Genomic DNA, 22225 nt, shown 5'->3' with positions numbered 1-22225 from the left:
ACAGAGTTGCAATAAAATATAACGTCCCTAATCGAATAAATTCTTTTAAGCCCCTTTCGAATAAAATTGTCATTTTGTCGACTTGTTAAAAAAATATGTTTATAATAATGAACACTTTATTTGATAATTTATATTAATAAAGCTATTGACTTGTAGACCATAATTGCAAAAGTATATTTTTTCTAAACATATCCAAACGTTCAAGAAAATCTTGAACACGGTCACTGTAAAAACTAGTATACTTTGCGACTTGAGCACGTTCTAAACGTTCATGCCTTTTGTACGGCTCCAAACGCAAAGCAGCACGTTGATAGGAAAATATGCCAGCTAAAAAATTCCAGATCGTGATTTGAGGCCACAGTATTTTCGTAAAATACAAAATTGATGAATTAAGCTGAAAAATAATAATTATAATTTGTCTTTAATCAGGCATTAATTACTTCATTATTATTACCTGCCACATTAGAAAATCACTAATACGAGTCTCTCCAGATGTTCGAAAAAGTAAATCTGGTGATGGAGAATGACGTGTATAAAGACATTCGTCTAATAGCCTTTCACTTATATTATCGTCTCCTAATTGATCGCCATGTTTTAAAACAGCCTCTACTGCTTGGGTTATCTCATCTCGGGAAGTATAAGAAAATGCAACATTTAGGAAAAGTTTGTTATTATTCTCAGTATCCAACATAGATTTAGCTATAAGCTTTTGCAAATCTTCAGGTAAAAGGTTTAAATTCCCAACAACTCTAATTCGGACACCATGCTCATGTAATTTTGAGGACTCTTCTAAAAGTTTTGAAAATTTTTCACGGGCCAAATCAAGCAAACCATTGACTTCCTCTTCAGATCTTTTAAAATTTTCAATGCTAAAAGCAAAAGTTGTTACTTCCCGAATTCCCATGTCCAAACACCACCTCAGACAATCGGCCAACTTATCAAAACCCTTTGAATGGCCATCTATCTTACGAATATGTTGTGAATTGGCGTAGCGGCGATTGCCATCCATTACAAAGGCAATATGATAGGGTAAATGACCTCCGGCCCTGATGACATTCATGGCTACTGTTTCCATCCAAGAATATTTATAATCGGACACCCACGACATATCTGAACAATTAAATTTACAATGTTTTAAGAATTCTCAACTTCTTACATATTTTCTTACTAAATAAATTTTAGTCGTGTGATGGATGAAGCAAAGCACAATATGCGATAAACTGTAGAAAAGAGAATGTAAAAACAGTGTTAACAGATCTATATTTTTCAATAAGAATACAACTCTTTAACATCGAAAGTAGTTGGCAACATTATGCTGCTTATGGTTGGCAATAATAAAAGTTGTACAAAGTGAAACAGAGGAATAAGCAAAGAAAAGTAATTTTCACCAAAAATTTTTCATACTCCGGATACAAAAGCTCAGAAAAAATTGTATATTATTGGTTAAAAATTGCAAGAAATCTTAAAATTGTTTATAAAAATGAAATATGGATAGTAATAAAGAAATTGTTGAGAAAATAGTGACCCCAGGTACGTAAAATTATAAGCAATGCTGGCTCCTATATGACAGCCTTGCAAAATGCAGCCGTCTTGTTTTTCTAGCCCACAGACACCAACAGTGGCTAAAAATGAACAAAATTAAAAATACAATTAGCTATAAAAACAAAAGGACAATTTTGCACTTTCTACATATTTAAATTATGAATTGTTAATAAAAATAATAAATTTTGCTTTTCAGAGCTATATTTTTTAATTTCCAAGTTCTTGTCCGCGGGTCCTCTCAAAGAAACTGCAAAGGTAAGTAAATTCAACCTCCCAGAAAGTATTTATTAATTTGTTTATATTATTTATTGAATATAATACATTTAATAATTTGTTATTACAGGTCTTAATAAAGGAACTGGAAAGTAAAAAGGTAAGCTATTAGTGCAACTTTGAGATATAATAACCCATTTTCTCTAGCAGAATTGCTTAAAACTTTAATAGTTAAAAAGTAATATAGTTTGGCGGTTTCTTTATAATATTGTCGTAGAATTTTTGTTTTCATTGTTGTTTTTGTAGGAAAAAAAACAAAACAATTCATTTTGTATCCGTATACAACGTGCGCTTTTAGCAGTGTATAAAATTATACTAAACAAAAAAAATCAAAAATGTTAATCTGAAGTAGTGGACGTGCGAGCAGACGACAATCCGAAAATCCGCATTTAATTGAAATTGTTTATAAAAAGGGTGGGGAGATTAGTTATATACCATATGAATATTAAAGTATTTGTCAATTTTATGATATTGCATTCATCAGCTGTAACCTATGTATAGGAAGATGCACGTGTTCTATGGATTTTTATTTATGTTACGATAAGCTACTTTTTAATATGTTTAATACAATACGCACATATTCGTGTACTTACGGATGTATGTGCAAGTTTTTAGAGCAATTTTTTTATATTCTTTCTAATTTTAACACTTTACAGGTTTTGCCGAAGCGTACAGACTGGTTGGGAAATGAACATGATCAATCTTTGGCCGAGTTGGTAAGTCATTGCTCTTGTATTCTATTACATATGACTTTTGTAACTAATCAGTACTCAATGACGTTTAGACCCACTGTACACCTACCTACATACATATCAACGTATTTAAAATCTTGTTCAAAAAGTAATGTATCATATTAGTTGATACATTTTATTTATTATGATAAAATGCATTCGTTTAATTATAATTTGTTCATACAAATTTTCATACATATGTACATGTATACAAATAATATATAAAATTTAATAATCTTGTGTTTTATAAAATGCGTGTAGACGCCATGTTGTCTTCAGCATGATACATACAAATGCATTTCTAATTTGTATTCTATATGTATAGTAAAAAAATATTAATTTAATTTTCTAATTACTTATTAATGTAATAATTAATTATGTTTATAAATTGAGTAAAAGTAAAAATTATTTTAATTACTCTGTTTAAACACATTTAATTAACATTTACTCAACTTAAGTTGAATTAGTAATTATGCATATATGTATGCTCAGTTTATATTTAACATGAAGTTTTTATTAATTAAAAAATATATGCATATATTATTACGTTATCGTTTTTTTATTTTTTTTTAATTATACAAGCCATACATTTTTCCTTTTTGGTTTTGTTTGTTTTCTTGTATTGCTATCTCTTGCTATTGACTGCATTGCCAACCTAACATGAAATTAATATCATTGCCAATTATAGCAATAACAAATTTTTTATTTATTATTTTAGGAAAGAAAATATACCCACATTGGGCCAAACCATTTATTGGATATATGCTGTCGAATTGGACCAATCTTAGACAATGAATTGAGTCCCAGTGTTCCTGGACTAATATCATTATTGGGTGCAGGGCGTCAGAACCTTTTGCGAACCAAAGATAGTATATTCAAGTCCAGGTCCTTACTGGATTATTGTACTCGTCTTCATGGTGTATCACTGCCAGATTCTGCAGTCACAAAACCCATACATAACTTTCGTAAGTCCAATCGATTTTAAAATTATTTTTTTTATATTTTATATTTGTATGTGCTAATAAAAGTACTGGCTAATTTTAACAAATAGAAAAAGTTCTAATTGGACGCGAATACGGAGGCCCGGTTCGTCGAAAACTCTTAGTGCCTACAAGTCTATATGGCAAAACAAAGCTACTGCGTCGCACTGTGGGTCATTTGTCGTCAGTGTATTGTGTTTTATTTGATCGCACTGGACACTATATTATAACAGGAGCTGATGACCTTCTGATAAAAATATGGTCCGCCATGGATGGGCGATTATTGGCTACTCTTCGTGGAGCTTCAGCAGAAATAACTGATATTGCGATCAATTTGGATAATACTATGTTGGCAGCTGGGTCTGTAGATAGAATTTTGCGTGTATGGGACTTGCAGACCACATCTCCAATAGCTGTGCTTTCTGCACATACTGGCATGATAACATCCGTAAATTTTTGTCCTTCACCTAGGAATGATTTGAAATATTTAGTAACAACTAGTAACGATGGCTCTATTGCGTTTTGGCAATATTCAACGCCAAGAGGGCAAAAAATTACATTTGCACCAAAACCCATACAATATCATGAAAAACTACGACCGGGACAGGCTCAAATGATGTGTACATCATTTTCACCAGGCGGTATATTTTTAGCAGCTGGCTCAGCTGATCATCACATTCGAGTTTATTTAATGTCTGAAGATGGCCCTAAACGAATACTGGAAACAGAAGCATACACGGATGCTGTAGACTCAGTGCAATGGTCTCATCGAGGCTTGCGATTCATATCAGGCAGCAAAGATGGTACTGCTCATATCTGGACATTTGAATCCCAGCAATGGAAAAGTGTAAAACTATGCATGACCGAAAGGCTCCCAAGGTAATTTACTACATTAATCAATATTTTTTACAAGAAGTAAGTTGACATTGATATATTTCAATTTAAAATTTATTGATTTAGTTGTCCTGAACCAGAGGAAGGCAAAAAATTAAAAGTAACGATGGTTGCTTGGGATTGTTCTGATAAATATGTTATTACAGCAGCTAATGATTTTACGGTATTTGATTATATCTCATTAATTTATAAACACAATTTTTTAAATAATTTGAATACAATAATTTAGAGTATATTTTTCTATGCAGATAAAAATATGGAATGCAAAAACAGCCAAGTTGCATTGTGTTCTACGTGGTCATAAAGATGAACTTTTTGTTTTGGAATCTAATCCGAAAAATGAACACATTTTGCTTTCTGCCGGACACGATGGCCAAGTCTTTTTATGGGATATTGAGAAGGGAGAATCAGTTGCACATTTCGTAAACAATATCGATGGACAAGGGCATGGTGGAGTATTTGATGCAAAATGGTCGCCAGACGGCACAATGATTGCTGCCACAGATTCTCATGGTCACATATTGATCTTTGGCCTTGGGGTAACAGCTGATAGATATAAAACTGTAAGTTGAAGAATAAATCATTTGCATGTATGATTGTTGTAATATGTGATTTGACTTGTCTTTTTGACTATAATAGCTTCCGAATGAATTATTCTTCCACACGGATTACAGACCGTTATTGAGAGATGCATCTCATCATGTTATTGATGAACAAACTCAAGTTATGCCGCATTTGATGCCTCCGCCATTTTTGGTCGATTCGGATGGTAACCCTCATCCACTTAGATTTCAGCGCTATGTTCCGGGAAGAGAAAATTGTTCCACAGAACAGTTAATACCGAATCTCACAATGGCCGTTGAAGGTGTTGTTGTCGAAGACAATAATTATTCAAATATAGATCGTTTAATAGCAGCTTTGGCAAACCGGCAAGGTGGTGGTGTTGGAGGAGTAGGTGGAGGGGGTAATCAAAATAGTTCTCCAACAGGTAGAGCAAGTCATTCTCAATTGGATCGTATGATTGAAGCTTTAGCTAACCGCCAAGGTCGTGATCAGGCACCAGATTCTAATAATCGTCCTTCAGGAAGTCGCAATTCAAACAACGGCAATGTTCTTGGAAACGGCCCGACTACTTCTCGAAACATTTCATTGGATAGAAGATTGTCGGAACAATCAAATCATCAGCCTCGGCAAGGTACAACATGGGGTAGAGCTCCAACGGAACAGGATCAGTCTTCCCCGACAACTCAATTGAAATACGTGCGTCGCATATATGTTCGTCCAATGAAGTATGCTCAGCTGCAAACTCTTAAAACAACGGTATATACAGCAGGACAATATGAAATGCAAGATTATAGACGAGAAATGCGACGACGCCCAATTATGATAAGTACCGCAAGCATTGTTACTTCTCAATCTGGATCGGGGAGAAATAGGAATGGTCGTACAAATGGTACAGGTCGTGTGGGGAGAAGACGCAGTGGCCGTCCAGCTGGACAACAGCAACCGCAACCGGCATACCGCACACGAGCAGTACGAGACCAAGAAGAAATTGAAGAACCGCCGCCACCAGATGTGATAGAAGAAGACGAAGAAAGTAGTAACTCATCTGGCGACACTAGTTACTCAAATGTGGAAGAAAATCTGGAAGAATCTTCAGACGACTCTGATACCGACTCCTCCGATTATTCTGATTGGGTTGCTGATACACCAGGACCAAACTTGGAGCCGCCTAAGCGTTCTAAAAGAAAGCCACTGTCTCGTCGTCGTACAGTTAGTGAAGACAGCAGTGACGATACAACCGAACATCCAACTACGTCAGCTAAATCTGGAAGAAAAAACAAAAAAGTTCTTATACCGCCGACAGCCCCTAACGGTGAAATTCCAGAAGTATATCGTCCAGCAGAATGGCTTTCTGAAGTTATTCCACGTAAGGCTCCATACTATCCGCAAATGGGCGACGAAGTAGTATACTTCAGACAGGGCCACCATCGTTACATCCAGGCGGTGCGTTTTAAAAAAGTATACAAAGTGTCGCACAGTTCCGAACCATGGAGTTTTCGCCATTTAAGAGATCGTGAACTAGTACGTGTAATAGGTATAAAATATGAAATTAGACCACCAAGGTTGTGCTGCCTCAAATTAGCGATCATCGATGAAGATGGCAATATGACGGGTACTACTTTTAAGATAAAATATCACGACATGCCAGATGTGTTAGATTTTTTGGTCCTCAGGCAAACATACGATTTAGCAGTTCAAAGAAATTGGACAATTGGAGACCGTTTCCGTTGTATGATTGGTGATGGATGGTGGATGGGGCAGATCGAATCGAGACATGCCTTATCCGCAGAATTTCCTGATTCTCCATTTATGTGTTACCGAGTGCGTTGGGATAACGGTGAATATGAATATATGAGTACATGGGACATGGAACCCATTGACGAAAATCGCTTACCTGACGAAGTTGGCGGAGCAGTACCGGTTTTACAAGAAGAGATTCGTGCAACTCTGTACCAACCTAAGTCTGAAGAATGGCATCGCGGTGACCGTGATGGATCATGTCGTCGAATCATTAATGGATTTGAACAGGTAAGTTGACAAAAAAAAGGACTGTGCAGCTTAAATCCGGAAATGATTTAAGATTTAATACCGAATATTTTCCATTAAAAATATCAAACCATTTGAATAATATTTAATTAAGATGTTATTCAGTAACAGAAAATCTATTTTGTAAAATTTTCTCAAACATATTCAGTGGGAATCTAATTATTTTATATGGTCAGAAAATTTCATGTTGAAGAGTGTATTTTCATTTATTGCAATATGTATAACCAGATTTAGCCACTAATTTGTTTTGTGACATTATGTTGTTTTAGTCAAACAATGTTTTATATTTTTTTATGTTTTTACTTGCCACTACAGTGTAAATTACTCCTCCTTAGTGCTCTGCACAATATTTCATCACTAAAACTGGTCTCAGTTCGTTTTAAATTTTTTCCACCCAAGACTTCTCTTTCTTTGGACAAACTTATCATATACAATTTTCGATCAATTTTTGATCTTGCATAAGATTTATGAGAGTAAATATTGAAGTACATATGTAAATTACGAAATTGTATGATAAACATGTGTTGCAATCGGACCGATTGAGTAACATTTGTTTCGCTGTAGCGTAGCTGTCAGTTGAAGCAAAGGTGTTGTATATGTTTGGGCCTTAAGTTACAGGTACTTTTAAAGTCATTATTTCACATTTTTCAACGTACTGTTAAATGTCGCTCTTTTATATTTTTCAATATTCAATGTTTATATTATATTCATATTCTTTATTTTGGAATTTTTTAAATACATTTTCATAGAATCTTAAATTTCACTGACCACGATCGATTAAAGATCATCATTTAGTCCAGACATCTTTGAAAATTAGTGATTAGGTTGAAGAAAGCGATTGCTTTCACATGTAGTGTATTTTCGTACTAGATTAATCTGATGGTGAAGACTTGAAATACATATGTATCGAACATTTCTTTAAAATATGAATTTCAAAGCCTATTTGCTATTTAAGTAGATATATTAGGGTGGCCCTTAATAAATGAAAATTGGATTTTGGCCATTCTCACCCCCCAGTTTGGTGAACATTAGTAAAAAAATCATCCTGAAAAAATTTTAGGTAAATCGGTTGGGGTTAAGACGTGCCGCAAGCCTTCTGAAGTTTTGAGATGCATTTACAAGGGGATAAAATGCATTTTTTTCAGTTTTTGTAAAAATTTTGCCATTAAAAAATTACTTTTGTAATTTAATTTAAAAGAATCGAAATGTGTACGTAATTGTCGTTCTAATGAGATATAAAAAACAGAAATCGGTCAAAAAATGTTAAAGTTATTAAAAATTCGCCAGGCCATTAATGTGTCTCAGGCCACTAGAACAAGAAATGTAGGAACAAAATGAACATATTTTGATAAATATTAAAATAAAAGCTCATTTTTACTTAAAATATGTCCATATATACTTGTATATGAACAAAAAAATAAAAATTTTTTAACGGCAGTTTCAAAACTCAATTTTCAAATTTTTAAAAATTTTGTTAAACAAATTTCACAATTTTTTGATCATCTCATTGGGATTTATTAAGAATATAATAGGGAATAAAAATGTGAAAAAATTATGAAAATATCCCTTATAGTTTTTCCGTACCTGCGATTTACATTTTGAAATTATCGAGAAAAACCAATTATTTGGCAATTTTTAGGCCAATGAGCTCTATTTCCTTATTCTTATGAATTTTAAGCCAAACTTTTTCAGAATATTATAGTCCAGATAATGTTTGTTAAATTTCATCAAAATCGGCCCAAAAATATACAACATTTCGAACATTTCGAAATCTTTTCAAGAGAAATTCCAAATATTGAAAAATTTGACTTTTGACCTTCACGATTTAAGAGTTAACGTTTTCCGATTTTAGTAAAAGTTTCAGAGTATATTTAGAATTATCTGGACTATAATATTCTGAATAAGTTTGGCTTAAAATTCATAAGACTAAGGAAAGAGAGCTCATTGGCCTAAAAATTGCCAAATAATTGGTTTTTCTCGAAAATTTCAAAATTTAAATCGCAGGTACGGAAAAACTATAAGGGATATTTTCATAATTTTTTCACATTTTTATTCCCTATTATATTCTTAATAAATCCCAATGAGATGATCAAAAAATTGTGAAATTTGTTTAACAAAATTTTTAAAAATTTGAAAATTGAGTTTTGAAACTGCCGTTAAAAAATTTTTATTTATTTGTTCATACCTAAGAATAGGTTAACGGTATCCTACGAAGACAAAAACTCATATACAAGTATATATGGACATATTTTAAGTAAAAATGAGCTTTTATTTTAATATTTATCAAAATATGTTCATTTTGTTCCTACATTTCTTGTTTTAGTGACCTGAGACACGTTAATGGCCTGGCGAATTTTTAATAACTTTAACATTTTTTGACCGATTTCTGTTTTTTATGTCTCATTAGTACGACAATTACGTACACATTTCGATTCTTTTAATTAAATTACAAAAGTAATTTGTTAATGGCAAAATTTTTACAAAAACTGAAAAAAATGCATTTTTTCCCCTTGTAAATGCATCTCAAAACTTCAGAGGGCTTGCGGCACGTCTTAACCCCAACCGATTTACCTAAAATTTTTTCAGGATGATTTTTTTGCTAATGTTCACCAAACTGGAGGGTGAGAATGGCCAAAATCCAACTTTCGTATATTAAGAGCCACCCTAGTGTAGCTACATCGTGCAGTGCACAGTGGTAGAGAAAAAAAGAGAAAATAAATCTAAACCCTTAGTCCGATTTGAAAGAAATTTGACACGCGCAAAGAAGAAGTCTTGTCGAGTTTAAGGTTTGAATTTAGACTGCAGAGATGCGGCCAGGGGTCCCCAAAGTAGGACTCGGGTATGATCAATTTTTAAAACGATCCCATTTCTTCATTTCTGTTCCGATTTCAAAAAGCTTACACATATAGTATCTCCTCATCGAGCACTACAAAAACCCTCGTGGATATCAACTATCTCTTACAGCTTAGGAGATATTCGTATTTGAAAATTAAATTATCAACATTTTTACCCACCATACTCCAGTTTTTTGATAACAGCGGGTCCAAATATTACCGATTTCTGTTTTTTATGTCTCATTAGAACGACAATTACGTACACATTTCGATTCTTTTAAATTAAATTACAAAAGTAATTTTTTAATGGCAAAATTTTTACAAAAACTGAAAAAAATGCATTTTATCCCCTTATAAATGCATCTCAAAACTTCAGAAGGCTTGCGGCACGTCTTAACCCCAACCGATTTACCTAAAATTTTTTCAGGATGATTTTTTTACTAATGTTCACCAAACTGGGGGGGTGAGAATGGCCAAAATCCAACTTTCGTTTATTAAGGGCCACCCTAAGATATATACAAGAATGTTCAAGTCATTTTCTGAGGGTGACCTTGTAAATGTTTCCCGATACTTCACAGTATATTTTTTTTTTTTTTATTATTATTTATTTTCAACAACCTAGCCTATTGGCAATAACCGGTTATAAATTTCTACTTAAAAAAATAGTTTACATTAAAAATATAAGTATAAAATAAATTAAATAATTATGATATAAATTAAATAAATATTAAGGGTACTCATTTAAACGCTTAAGTTTCCCATTTGTGCAAATGTGCAAAATTTGCGCGACGTGTTTCATGAACTACCCTTTTCAATTTTGTGCAAGTTTATACAGAAAATTTATATTTGATAAAAATGTCAAATAAAAATAAATTCAACAAAAGCTTTTAAAAAAATTTGTTCAAATTGCATACATTTTAATTTGAAAAATGTTGAATGAAAGTTAAATCTTTGGAACAAATGGTGGTATACATAGTTTGGAAGATTTTGTTTATATTCTATCTGTTGGTTAATGTTTTCAGACACAATGCCATTTAATCCAATCATTCTGTTCCAAAGTTACACAATTTTCACATGCACAAAATTTTTATATTTTTTGATTTTTATTTCTTATAAATAAAAATAAACAAAAGCAGCTGATTCATCAAATGCACAATAAATTCAAGTTTGCGAGTCTAAATTGACGCGCAAACTTATCGGAGTTGTGCAAACGAATTTCCATACATTTTTTGACAGTTCATTTGCGAGAGTGTAAAAATGCACAGATTGCACAGTTTGCGAGACATATAAGCGTTTACATGAGGACCCTTATTATAATAAAATTTAACAAAGTCAAAGCTTAAACTCCAACATACTCCAACTTTCAGAGTATTTATAATTAATTTGTTAAAAATTTTACCAGGATTGCCAACATTATTCCGGGTTGACATTTGTATGGGGACTAGGTGATATCATAGACCGATATTGCCCTTTTACAATACCAGACAAACTTTATCAACATTGAATATTTGTGAAAATTTCAGACTAGCGTTTGGGCCCTATCGAGTTTTCAACAGACGGAACGACATAGCTAAATCGTCTTAGAGTCTTATGAGGACTCAGGATATACATATGTATATACTTTTTGGTTTTGTGACCAATGTTTCGATATTTATTGATGGGTATAAAAATTAATATAATGCATAATATATAAAAGAACTGTGATTTATAAATCACGTTCCCAGATAACGAATATATTTAAAAATCACGGGATCGCTCATCTCTATACATTTATACACATATATCTGCAGTCTTTTAAAATATAATAACTCAGTCATGCATGAAACGTTTTTGCTAATATTAGGTTTAAAAGTTATTTAGAAAACTTCGGATAGTAAACTATATATGATTATTATGAAAATTACAATCGTAAGATTTTAAAATTAGGACAACATTTCCAGATTTTATGTGAACAGTGCAGTTAAGCAGAAAGAAACTCTAATCTTTTGATCTTCTGATTTTATTATCTTCTTCACAAAGGTTATGCGTTTGTCAATAGCTGAGCATTTCTTAGCGCCCGTCGATTTGAATATTTATCCTGATTATGCGTATTTAATTGAATATCCCATTGATCTAACAACAATAAAATCAAGATTTGAAAATCATTTCTACCGCCGCATCACCTCCGCCCAATTTGATGTACGCTATTTAGCCACAAATGCCGAAAAATATAATAGAAGACATACGAATATTGTAAAACATGCTCGTATTATAACAGATCTCTGTTTGCGCATTATAAGGTATGTTCATTTAGATTAAACTTAGGCCTTTAAAATTCGTAACTTTGTTGTTTATTTAGAGAGCAAAATGATATTGATGTGGCTGCAGTTTATCATCAATTAGTCGATGTTTATCACTCATCTGAATCTGAAAATGATAACGAATCAGATGTTGTTCCCTCAACAAGTACAGGACCGTCAACATCAGCGGCAGCAGCAAGGGCCAGACAAAGCATGTCCTCAACAAGAAGGTAACCGTTTTATCTTGTACATATTTTTAAAAAAATTTATTTATTCATTAATTTACTGTAGATCTAATCGAAACCGATCCGAAAGTGATTGGCGTGTCGAATGTCGCCAATTGTTGGAATTAATGTGGTCGCGTCCAGATTCATTACCGTTTCGTGAACCCGTTGATACCATAGAATTTCCAGATTATCTAGAAATAATTGCAACACCAATGGATTTGCGTACGGTCAAAGAAGATCTGCTTGGTGGAAATTATGAAGATCCATTAGATTTTGCGAAAGATGTTCGCTTGATTTTTCAAAATTCTAAAAATTATAACACCAACAAACGCTCACGAGTAAGTCAACTAAAATTTACATTATTTGTTTTTTTAAGAAATTTATTACGTATATTTTTTTTTATTTATTTTGAGTTGCTATTGTAGATCGTCAATTCATTTGAAAATCATTATTATTCATACACAGGTATTTTGAAAGAATAATAATTGATATTGGATCTTTAAAATTTTATTTCTATCATTTGATTAGTTTAGTAGTTTAATTAAAAAATATATTTTATCTGCTCATTAAACTCATGCTCACATCATTATTGTTGTGCTTCACTTTATTCTTTTGACATGCTTCCCAAATACACTCATGAAATCTAATATAAAATCTTATCTAATCATCACCCACAACTACCCATGAACAAATTCAATAAAACATAATAATGAATGACGATCATTATTGTAGGAATATTTGGCGGTAAGGTTAAGTTATACACAATGTGTTTAAATGTATACATATTTGTATTATTTATTAACTATTTTTATGTATGATCGATGCTTGATCTACGAGCAGAAAGAATTACGTTTTATGGAAAATTTATTTTTTGTTTGTATGTTTTTAGATTTATTCTATGACTTTACGATTAAGTGCTCTGTTCGAGTCGCAAATAAAGAAAGTAATTAGCAATTGGAAGTCGGCGAGAAGACGAGCTAACAAGAATAAATCTCGGGGATCCAGTAGTAGTCCAAATAAGCGAACACCTTCTGAACGTACACGTTCTACGGGTCGCAGAGGCAATGTGGTCCGTAATACAAGGCGAATACGAAGTTCCGAAGAATCTTCACACAATGATGAAGAAGAGGATGATGACGACGGAGACAATGACCAACCACGCGGAAGCCAACGCAGGGGTCGTATCGGCCAAACTCGCACAATCAGTGGTGCAGCGACAGCTAGTACTTCAAGTTCGAATCGTGTCACTTCTTCTTCATCGCACAGACGAACGAATGCGTTAGATGATCCACAGCCAGGAACATCACGTGCATCCAGACGCAAAAATCCCAGTCAAGATTTAGATCGCGATGCGGATGCAGAGGAAGATGCAGAAGTTACAGCCTCAAGTACCGATTCGGACGAGGATGATGATGGTGATGAGACCTCAAGTGCAGACTCAATGAGTGACAACAGTGCAAGTGAAAATTCCGAAGAAAGTTATAGCCCAGAGAAAGATCGAAAACTGAGAGGACGTAAAAGACATCATCATAAGTCTGGTCGTAAAAGCAATCAATCAGGAGGATCTAAACGTAGGCGACGTCATCTTGAAAACGACACTGATGAGGATTTCGACGTCGGTAGACATAAGAAACATAAAAAGTCTGGTCGAAAAGGTCGAAAGCCCAAAAATGGCACACGTAGAGGTGGCGGCATCGTTTCCCAGATTGATGAAAGCACACAAGATACACTTTCAAACACACCTAAGAAAAAAGGAAGGCCTCCAAAAACACCACGTAATGATGATGGTCCAAGTACAAGTACTGCCTTAATGCTTCAAAGTCCTTCGCGAAACACAAGAAACCAAATAGTTTCACAAACTAACTCGATTGGTGTTGGTGTTGGAGTTGGAGTTGGAAGACGTGCCACTGAAAATGATCACAGTTATCACTTACCCGTGCGTAATGGTCGCATTATTGAATCCGATACAGATTCTCGTGAAGTCGCAGCTAGGCCCACTAGAGCTAGTGTTAAACGTGCCATTATGGAGTGGGCTCGAGGTAGCGACTTAGAAGACGGCGATGGAACTGAAGAAGCCGAAGAGGTAAGTGATTTTTTTCCATTTATTTTATGTATGGAAACAACGAAGGGTGATGTCCTCTCCTTTAGATGCGAATATTGAAATAAGAGATTATAATAGTTTTGCATCTGATTTTACTAATTGCTTTTAACTTTTAACTGGTTAATTAACTAAATTAAATAGGTAATACAAATTATTATGGAACATAAAATATCCTCAGTTACGAATTTTCTATAATTTATACGAAAAAACATCATACGAAGATGAAATTCAAAATATATATTTTTCACTATTCTCACGAATATACATATGTATGTATGTGTTCCTCTAGTGATTTTACCGGAACTAGTGATTTTACCTATCATATAATACATTATATAATTAGCTACGTGACTAGTTAGGGGGGAATTGCTATGAAATTCTGTTTTGTTGGAGGCAATAGAGTACGGAAATACTTATAGTTTTTCGCGATAACTTCGTTTTAGTGTAATAACGAAAACTCTTTTGGAATGTAGTAATCAAAATTATAAAAACTACCCAATATTATCCACTGGCCTAAGTGAAAGACAGTTTCATGCATTTCAAACTTATATTTTGTGTTAGTGTGCGACATATATGTATATTATGATCGTGTACATAAATACAGCGCTTACAAATTGTAGTGGGTATATGTAGAATATTAGTCAGCTCAAAATCCTTTTCACGACTCAGTGTCAGACCTACTTACTAGTGCCGACAAAACTACAGAGAATCGAATTCAACAAAATTTGAGAGAAACAAATACAATCGGCATCCATTATAAGATAAAAAAAAAAATAATTGGGACTTCGCCTATAGAAAAACATAACGAGAAAGTTCTCACAATAGCGATAACGCAAAATCCCAGTAAAAGCATTTCCTACAGTATTTATCTATGGATGTCTTTAATAGGAAGAGTTTTTTTTTTTAAATTAGTTTGGTGAGTTCTACAACTGGTACATGTTTTGTTAAGTTTTGAGTTGCGTTAGCTAACGATAGTTCAAAGTCAGAAAGCACCCCAACTAAAGCAAAATACTGTCAGATATGTTTAAAAAAAGAACAAGCAAGCATTTGCATGAAAAACCCAAAAACGTCGAAAAACATGTTATACAAAAAATAACATTTTTAATTAATTTTTATTTACTTAAGTGGAAAGTTACTTCAGTAAGCTTTTTCACTAAAATTAGAAAAAAAAAACAGTAGCCTCACAATCAAAAAGTATCTTCTGTTTGAAAGTAAAAACATATATTAAAAAAAAAAAAAACAATTTTAAAATCAATTTCCTAAAATACCTAAATAAAAGCGGCAACGCTTTTAATTTGTAATTAGGGTTTGGGGTCCGGGAATTCCCGCCCGGGAAATTTAAATATTTTTCCCGGGAAAAATGGGAAATTTAAAATTAATTAAAAATACTTTAATACATTTAAATATAACATCTCTGTTTGATGAATGGCTTGTTCCAAATATTAGTGGAGGTTTTAAACCCCATTAAGGATACAGTAGAAGCATTAAGCCGACATTTTGCTATGACGAACACTCTTTATGAACAGCTGTTATCTAAAAATTAAATGTAAAGTTAATAAACAATATAACAGCAGACTTATGTAAATTTCCTAATAACTTCACAACATAATAAGCTAAATTATAATACAAAAATACAATGTTCATACATACGCCTATTTGACCGCAATGTTCCCTCATCAATTCAAAGCGATGATGATGATGTTTCCGAAATACAAATGGAGCAAAATTTTAAAAACGAATTAGATTATTCAATCAATATTGAAAATCCTAAACATTTAAAATCACATGCATGAAAGTCGTTTTAAGTGGGAATTAGCTTTATTTGAAGCAAGTAGCAAAAAATTTATATTGTCTTTATAATGCTTTATTAACGATAAAGCCACCACCTGTTTAAAACGAATGAGTTTTCTCGGTGTCTGGAAACTTTGCCACTAAAATAAGAAATCGTCAAATGAAAAAATTATTTATATGAAATTTTTTGATACTGAATTGCTCTTTTGCTCTATTACCAGGACAAGAGCTCTACATCATGAATATCGCTAATATTTAATTTTATAGTAACAAATTATCTCCAAATATTTTATCAAACATTTTTTTTTGGGTTTTATGTTAGTAGAATGAATTGTAATGTATTGTTCAAGGCGTATTAACAAGGTGAGTGCGTCCCGGCAACAAATACAACATGGCAAAAACAACAGGCAATTTGTTTTTGTTAAAATGTACGGTAAATGTCAAAATCAAGGCGAATTAAAATATTACTATGTTATTTACAATAACAAATGTAAACATAAACAAAGTTTGACATATAGTGTACATAAAACCACAGCGAATTAAGAAACAGCTGATTTTATGCACTCACCTTGTTAATACGCCTTGGTATTGTTTTTCATTTTCTTTTCATAAAATGAAACAATGTTGTAAAATAATATTATTTTTTACTTATTTTTCTAGTTGAAAAGAAGTTCCCGGGAAATGAAATTTTTCATTCCCGTTTCCCAGGAAATAAAATTATCCGGGAAACCCCAAACCCTATTTGTAATGTACTTTAAACAATAAAGTACATTACAAATTAGAAAGTTAAATGTATAAATCAAATATATAAACATTTAAAATCGACTTCACTTTTGTCTGCTAAGAGATAATCAAATAATATATACCGACTCTAAATTACTTACCGTAACTAAAATAACTAGTCTCTAAACTTTAAAGTCTAATAAAATTATTGTTATTACTAGTATTTTCAAAGTAATGTTTAAAAAACAGTAATATGTAAATTGAATTTGTCAGATAATATTAGTTTTGTACACTAGTTTACAAGGTTTTTGTTCATGATGTGAAACATATGTAGGTACGATGGTGTATCTAAAAGTCCGTGATCTTTTTAATGAAACACAGGTTTTTGGATAAAAAATTATTTTATTTTTAAACATAGTCCCCTTTGCACTTGTCTAACGTTTCTCGAGGTTATCAAAATAGGTATTTTTATACCCTACACCACCATAGTGGGGAGGGTATAATGCGTTTGTGCAGATGTTTGTAACGCCCAAAAATATTAGTCTAACACCCACCTTAAAGTATACCGATCGACTTAGAATCACTTTCTGAGTCGATTAAACGATGTCCGTCCGTCTGGTCGGCTGGCTGGCTGTCCATGTAAACCTTGTGCGCAGAGTACAATTCGCAATTTTGAAGATATTTCGATGAAATTTGGTACATATTATTTTTTCGGCTCAAGGACCAAGCCTATTGAAACTGGCTGAAATCGGTCCATTTTTTCACCTAGCCCCCATACAAATGTCCTCACGAAATTGGACTTAATCGGTCATAAATGTTTAATTTATATATGTATCTCCACAAATTCTGCTCCAAATAAGTTTTATATACACAAACTTCATGTCACCAAATTTTGTTACGATCGGTCCATAATTAGTCATAGCTCCCATATAGACCCGCTTCCGAAAATCACTTTAACGTGCATAAATCGCTTAAAAATATTGGTATACACATAAAATTCAAAATAAATAATTTTAATATAGACATAAATCACACGACCTAATTTCATGGTGATCGGTGCATAATTGGTCATAGCCCCCATATAAGGCCACTTCCGAAAATCACTCAAAAATATAAATTATTGAAATTTTAAAAGAAAAATGTTATTGCTCTTTTACTTAGTGTAGGGTATTATATGGTCGGGCTTGACCGATCATACTTTCTTACTTCTTTGTGATATGATTTCATGACTGGAGTCAAATCTCTTTCTGCCGATACATTTCTTCAGGTTTCGAAATAAGAAATAGTCACTCGGGGCTAAATCCGGAGAATAGAGTGGATGAGGGAGCATTTCGTAGCCTAATTCATAGATTTTATGTATGAAAACTGCACATGTGTATACTCTTTTGTGCACCCGTTTCAGATGAAGAATGGCCAACATTTTAAACTCATTCATCAGTTAATGCAATTTATTTTAAAATACTAAATTTACGTAAAAATATCAAACATTTCCGTCATGTACAATTTTATATTTATGATCATGCTCTTATTCTGAATGAACAAAGTTTGGGAAAAAACTCAATTTATTAAAAACTTAATTCCAATTATGAACATGGGAATTCTAATAAAATTGCCTTATTTTAAACTAATACAGAAAACCAACATCGATGGTTTAAGTTTATTTATTTCTTAAAACTTGACAATACATACTTTATTAATTTTTTTTATTATTGTGAAAAACAAAATTGAATTTACATAAAAAAAAGTTTAAGCTACGTTAAACTGAATAATATATTTTAAACTAGCTCTAAGTGATACAACTGATGTATGGTATAATATGATTGTGTTTGACTAATGTACTAATTAGTATTAGTTATTTTTATTACACATATTAAATATTAATAAAAAACAAAATTTTTATCATTTAGATTTTGCCAACGCCTACGCCCACTAAATCAAATGGAACGCCAAGCAATCGTGAAGATAATGGTCCTTCTTCCAATCGTACTTCAGTTGCCACACTGAATGTAGTCAGGCAATTGCGAACCAATCGCAATACAATAGTGGAGACACAGAATGATTCTGACAATGATAGTGACGACGAACCGCTAGCTTCAAGTCAAGGATCTCAACACAGACATCCACAGAGTAAGTTGGATGCGAGTTACTTCGTTTATTGTTTCGTTTCATTAATAAACATGTTGTATTTATTTAAGGTACTAGCAAAACGTCATTACCTCATCCAACACACCTACAGCGACACGAATCATCACAAAATGGAAAATTAAGTGGCAGTAGTTCGTCCTTACTGCATATGACACGTTCTCATGCCACATCAACAACATCGAATATAGCTACCTCGTCTTCTGCGGCACCGCCGACTGTTCACGATCACAATTATATAGGGGACCCAGGGCCTTCGACCTCCACTGCAGCTAATAATAGAAACTCAAGAAGGATATTCTCAAGACATCCGCAAAATTTCGATGAATCGGATAGAAGCATTCATGGTGAGGAGAGTGCTATGTTATCGACTGCCGCAACACGTCTTAGACGTGGTCTACCTTCGTCTACAACAGTAGGACTTTCCTCTACGTTCCAAAGGGAAAGTACTAACACACTTCAAGCTACAGTACCCGTTAGAAGAGGTCGGTCTCGTTTCAGTCAAGAAAATTCTCAAACAGAAGCCTCAGCAGACGAGAATGGACCAGAAGTTAACGCTGCTGAAGATGACGACGACAATGAAGAAGGTGTTTCAGATATGGGTACAGGTGGTTCCACCGAGACCTCCGCAACTGACGATGGCTCTGATTCTGAAGACAATCAGCCGTTAACTTCTTATGTACCTAAACCGAAACGTGGTAGAAGGCCTGGCACCAAACGTCGGCTCTCCGATGACTCTTTCAACGCTGACGAAGAGGACGACTATAATAAAGGACGTCATGGTGGTCGTAAACGTGATCCTGGCGGAGTAGGAGGTCGAATTAGCAGTCGACGAAATCAAAGAGGTTCTCGGAATCAGAAACGACCACGCTACAATGAACTAAGTGATGATGATGAAAATGCCACCGCCGCTAATAATCGAGGTAGAAAACAGCGCAATGAACCGATTTCTGTTGTTGGTAGTTCGGCTCTACACCACGACGATCAAGAAGCGAGTACAATGGACAGCGATGATGATCAGTTAGTTAGTGTAAGCAGTAGAGGTCGCGTACGAAAAATTACTGCCAAAGCGAGAGGGATTTTTAAGGAGTAACTATTTATAAAACATTCAACTACTCCTGCGACTGTATCCAAAACATATACATACATATATATTTTTATTAATACCGATTCACAGAATTCATCCAATTTTTATTTAGTTTTTTATGTTTAATATTTCTAGAAGTAGTATTCATTACCATTTTGGAAATCCCTCTTAATCATGAGTTTTCATTTAATATAAGCTTCATTTTTAAAATACATACATATATTTTTTTTTTTGCTTTGTTTGTAGCGTATTTGTAAAATATTTAAAAACTGCTTTTTTATTTTATTTACTTCTTTTTTTCTATTAACTTACGCCTCGGTGTATTTCAATTAAATAAAGAAACTTGGAAACAAACATAATACATATATATTTTTCTTAGTTTGTCAGTAAAAAGCATCGTTACAATACGAGTAGATTTTCTTTTTATATCCTTAGAGTATTTAATTTGTTTCTATATTTTTCTGCTTCAGCCATGTTTTAGGTTTTATTTTAATTTAATTTCTTATCGTTCCAACTTAAATACATATACATACAATGCATTCAATTATTTATTGAGATGTTAAAATCAAACAAAAACAAACTACACAATTCATACTAAATCTTTTATGTACATTTATGTTTAAAAGTTTAATTGAAAAATAAAAATAAATAAAAATTTAAATTTATTATTTACTTGTTTTCTTTTCATCTTGATAAGCGGGCAAAGTGATAGACTACCTCCTTTATTGCATCATAGTTTATTGGACATACATAACAACTAAATTTAACAAATTTGTTTATTACGGAAAGTAATGGGAGTAAACCCCAAATTCGATTCGAAAGGAAATCTTTTCGAATTACAATGTATTTAGCACACAATTTCGTTTTCGGATTGAGTTACGCAGTAATCGCCCAGAAGCCAAAAGCAAAAAAAAAACCTGTACACATTTCTAAGTCTCCCATAAGCTTGAATTTATGTTTAGCGAATGTGTATCATCGACAAATATAATTTTTTTTATCAGTTTCGTTGCGTGCTTTTTGTAATTTTCTTGCCTAAATACCGATTGACTCTGTATAAGTTACACTGAAGCATACTTTATTTCGATGTGTCACAAACTTTTCACACTACTTTTAAAGATGAAAGTAGTTTTGCTTAAAAAAATGTTTTTTGTTTATTTGAAAATTTTACCTTTTTTCTAGTTTTGCTCATTTTTCTTTTTAGGCGGTTTATATAATATTTTAAGAAAAAAAAGAAATATCTTAATTTTCCAAATTTACCAAAAGAAATATCTTAAACATTTATGCGGGAACAAAAAATTAAAATAAAATGTTCACACTTTTTTCCCAAAAAACAGATAAGCTTTTTAAAGGTGAAAGTAGTAAATAAAATTTAAAATCTCTATTTACAGGAACAACAAAAAAGTTTGAGAAATTATTTTTTGTCATTGTCATTTTTATCGATGTCAGTTACCTTTTTTTTACATGTTTTGTGATGTGATGGGTATAAAAAGAACTCTCAATCTGAAAAATTACAAAAAAAAAGTACGCGAACATCAATTTGTAAAAATAAGTTGTATTTTATTATAAATCAATTCAAAATGTTTTTTTTTTGTGTTATTTCACATCTTTTCTTTGCAAACTTGTAAATTGTATTAATTTTCAACTTTTTAGTTTTGTTTATATTTGCAACCATATGTTTAAAACATATTTTTATGTTGATATTTTTTACTGGACAATAATCTCACATACGAGTGTTGTTTTTGTTTTCACATAGTTTTGTTCATAGAGAACATAGAGCGGAAACTAGAAAAAAACTCAAACAAAAAAATTACTCAAAATAATCACACATACGTGTGTTGTTTTTGTTTTCACATAGTTTTTTCTACTAATACATTCTCACCACTTAGGTTTCTGACAACTGAGTTAGGTCTTTGACAGGAGAGTTTCCGCTCTATGTATTTACTCTATGTTCTCACTATTTAGGTTTTTGACAACCGAGTTAGGTCTATTCTCTATGGTTTTGTTTATAATA

At 32.7% G+C, this 22225-nt stretch overlaps 2 protein-coding genes across 2 annotated transcripts; one reads left to right on the top strand and one right to left on the bottom strand.

The window, feature by feature from the left end:
• Positions 1-94: 94 nt before the first annotated feature.
• On the bottom strand, positions 95-1163 carry Dhdds (Dehydrodolichyl diphosphate synthase subunit). The gene is made up of 2 exons (XM_065498628.1): positions 455-1163; positions 95-394 (listed from the first exon to the last, which is right to left on the bottom strand). The coding sequence occupies exons 1-2, from the start codon at positions 1106-1108 to the stop codon at positions 143-145; spliced, it is 906 nt and encodes a 301-aa protein (XP_065354700.1). The 5' UTR covers positions 1109-1163; the 3' UTR covers positions 95-142.
• A 193-nt stretch (positions 1164-1356) lies between these two features.
• Positions 1357-20879, top strand: BRWD3 (bromodomain and WD repeat-containing protein). Its single transcript, XM_065498627.1, has 15 exons — positions 1357-1530; positions 1739-1797; positions 1886-1915; positions 2472-2531; positions 3265-3511; positions 3598-4405; positions 4487-4583; positions 4669-4983; positions 5060-7012; positions 11884-12143; positions 12203-12373; positions 12435-12708; positions 13260-14453; positions 18893-19112; positions 19181-20879. Exons 1-15 carry the CDS (start codon positions 1488-1490, stop codon positions 20218-20220), a joined length of 6771 nt encoding a protein of 2256 aa, XP_065354699.1. The 5' UTR covers positions 1357-1487; the 3' UTR covers positions 20221-20879.
• Positions 20880-22225: the final 1346 nt, after the last annotated feature.

Source organism: Calliphora vicina, chromosome 1, assembly GCF_958450345.1.
Source record: "Calliphora vicina chromosome 1, idCalVici1.1, whole genome shotgun sequence".
NCBI classification, from domain to species: Eukaryota; Metazoa; Arthropoda; class Insecta; order Diptera; family Calliphoridae; genus Calliphora; species Calliphora vicina.
This window is presented reverse-complemented; position numbering and strand designations above follow the sequence as displayed.

What these genes read in the sequence shown, in the direction of transcription:
- Dhdds (XM_065498628.1), bottom strand. Translation starts at nt 1,108, where the DNA reads ATGTCGTGGGTGTCCGATTATAAATATTCTTGGATGGAAACAGTAGCC. An exon ending in GTGATTTTCTAATGTGGCAG is followed by an intron (nt 395 to 454) that starts GTAATAATAATG and finishes ATTATTTTTCAG; the next exon opens with CTTAATTCATCAATTTTGTA.
- BRWD3 (XM_065498627.1), top strand. Translation starts at nt 1,488, where the DNA reads ATGGATAGTAATAAAGAAATTGTTGAGAAAATAGTGACCCCAG. An exon ending in AAAACCCATACATAACTTTC is followed by an intron (nt 3,512 to 3,597) that starts GTAAGTCCAATC and finishes TTTAACAAATAG; the next exon opens with AAAAAGTTCTAATTGGACGC. An exon ending in CTCTGTTTGCGCATTATAAG is followed by an intron (nt 12,144 to 12,202) that starts GTATGTTCATTT and finishes TTGTTTATTTAG; the next exon opens with AGAGCAAAATGATATTGATG.